Raw genomic sequence first — 2714 nt, forward strand, 5'->3', positions numbered from 1 at the left:
ACTCCTGTCCCCCCAGAGCCCTCTGAGACATGCAGATTACGGCCATGCCCCTGAGGCCTGTCTCCTTTGGGGCAGCCCTGGCCAGGGGCTTTCGGGCTGGGTGGCACTGGGCCAGCTGGGCAGCAATGAGTCGGTGTGGACAGCCGGGATGGAGGCCAAAGGGTTCCGGGGTTAGCGGAGGGGAGGTGGGGAAGGAGTGGTACCTGATGATGGGCTCCCTCTGGGTCTGGTCAGTGGTGTAGTAGGTGGTCCTCTGGGAGCTGATGGGGCAGCCCACCACCGCCATGCGCACTGGGATGACTGCTGGAGGCAGGCCTCCCACCTGCAGACGCACACCAGTCCTCTCCCTCATTCCCCGCTGCCGCCGTGTCCCCGAGGCACCGCATCCCCTCCTCCAGCCAGCCCAGGGTCTGCATGGGGGACCACTGCCTCCCACCCTGATGGCCTTTGGCCTCTGATGGCCCTTTGGATGAAATTTCATCTTCTTTTAAATGGAAATAATGATTATTTTCTCTGCTAATCAAAATCACTTATTTTTAAAAATTTAACATAGACTATATTTCACCCATAATCCTATCCCACCCCACAGCATGACTCGCTGTGAGTATTTCAGTTAGAACTGTCTAGACTTGTGTGCATAAAACACATATAAATGAGGGGCATTGGGGGCATGCTTTCGTTTTGGTAATCTTTTTCTTTTAACCACATATGATAATTTTACTAATGAAGGTTTACGGCATTGTTTAACTGGCTCTGGGAATCCCAGTGTATAGATGTAGCCTGACGTTTTATCTGATCTTCTCCTGGTGGACACATGTCTACACTGTCTCCTTTCTTCCCCTTCTATTATAAACAATGCTGAGAAGAAAAAGAAGCCTGGTATGAAACTTGTTTGTTCGTGTATCCACTTCTTTCCTTGGGGCGACTTTAAATGTGCGTCCCCAGCGCCCTGCACAGGTGCCTCTGAAGGGCACACACTTCCCAGCAGCCCCCCTTGCCCATGGGCACCCTTCCCTGCACCTCCATCGACAATTTTAAACCTTGCTCATCTCACAAAACCAGTATTTCAGGGTGCCTTTCATTCTCGCTTCTTTTTTCTTGGCCACGTCATGCAGCTTATGGATCTTAGTTCCCAGACCAGGGACTGAACTCGGGCCCCCTGCCATGGAAATGCCGAGTCCTAACCACGGGACCACCAGGGTCTTCCCCTTTAGCACTGCTGATGAAGTACTTTTCATGTTCACTGGCCATCTCTAGCTGTCATTCTTGAACTGCCTATTATGACCCTTTGCCCCTTGAGATGCTTGTGCCACCCCCTCTTATTGTTAAGAACTCTGTATATTAAGGTGATCACCACTTGGTCATTGGATAGAGCACAATTTAAAGCAAATAACTACCATAACTCACCTGTCCAGTTTACTAAACAGTTCAAGAAAATCTGTGCAATAATTAAATGACATGGGACTTGGAACACGTTTCACCCCTTCATCCTAAACTAGGAGCTCCCTACTGGGGTGGTCTGCTGTGTTATTCACCCCTGTAGCCCCACAGTCCAGGGGACCACACAGGAACCTGTACATATAAGGTCTCAGTTCATGCTGAATGACGGAGTCAATGAATGGGCTGACGGAATGAACGACGGCCTCACCAAGGCCTGGGTGAGGCTGTGGCTCTGGGAGGCCATGCCGTTTCCACGCTTACTGCCCACTCTGGATCTCAGATTCTGGCCAGGGCAGGCAGCCCATCTGACTCCTCAGCCCTCCTAAGTATGGTCCCAGCCTCAAGGGGACCTCATGGGCAAAGATGTTGGTGCTTCTCCTGCTCACGGGACCCCTCCTGCAGGAATCCCAGGGCTGCTGCCCAGCGCAAAGGCCCATCCCGAGCTCAGCGGGCACCACCTTTCTACTTGGTGAGGCCTGTGAGGCTGAGGGCTGGGTGTTGGAGGAGAGTGAGCCTGCAGGTGGGGGCCAGGGTGGGGGTCCCTGTGCCCCAGGCCACCCGCCCGCCCGCCCGTGCTTACCGTGCAGATGAGACTATCCCAGTACTCCCCCCACATGTTGGCACAGGCAGTGAGATCGATGCTGAGCTTCTGGTGGGCGCCCAGCACACCCTGGGAGAGGTGGGGGAAGAAGGCTGCTCCTTTCCCATGGGACAGCATGCTTTCCATAAACTCTGCAGTGAGACCCAGGAATGGGGATGCAGCACCCCCGGGGAGGAAAGAGGTCCCAACCCTCAAGTGTCAGCAAAGCACTGAACCAGACAAGCCACCCTGCAGTCTCTCCCTACTCCACCTAAAGAGACTCTCCTCCTGCAAGCCTGGGGTCCAGGGTCCAGCTCTCTCACCCGCCACGAGGCCAAGTGGGAGCCCTCACTCCTAAGCCACCAGCCACCACCCATCCCAAATCAAAGCCAGACCCTGTGCACAGGCCCTCTTCCTTAGCAAGAAGGTGGCGGTGTTCTAAAGAGGGGGTGCTGTTCGGTGGAAGCCATGGCCATCTCAGGAACCTGACTAGAAAGGACACTGAGGAGTGACTCTCTCTGGCCAGGGTCCCCTTCCTGCAGCAGGTGGCCCACATCCTCAAAGACCCCACAAAACCCTGCTCTGGCTGGGCCTGGGCTCTTACCCCACTGCTCGCGCTTGGCCAAGAGCTCCCGCATCCGTGCCGTCTTCAGCAGGGCGGGAGGCATGTCGGGGCTTGACAAGAAGGGGACGG

General features: G+C 55.0%; 1 protein-coding gene across 2 annotated transcripts in view; it reads right to left on the reverse strand.

The window, feature by feature from the left end:
• Positions 1-2714, reverse strand: part of DLEC1 (deleted in lung and esophageal cancer 1) — a 93108-nt gene that overhangs the window by 5512 nt on the left and 84882 nt on the right. For both annotated transcript variants that reach the window (XM_010835507.1, XM_010835508.1), the window contains 3 exons: positions 2625-2695; positions 2021-2172; positions 204-322 (listed from right to left, as the gene is read on the reverse strand). In XM_010835507.1, the coding sequence (XP_010833809.1) occupies positions 204-322; positions 2021-2172; positions 2625-2695 (342 nt within the window). The remainder of the gene's footprint in view (positions 1-203; positions 323-2020; positions 2173-2624; positions 2696-2714) is intronic.

The sequence above is a fragment of the Bison bison genome, unplaced genomic scaffold, assembly GCF_000754665.1.
Source record: "Bison bison bison isolate TAMUID 2011002044 unplaced genomic scaffold, Bison_UMD1.0 scf7180017864043, whole genome shotgun sequence".
Taxonomy (NCBI): Eukaryota; Metazoa; Chordata; class Mammalia; order Artiodactyla; family Bovidae; genus Bison; species Bison bison.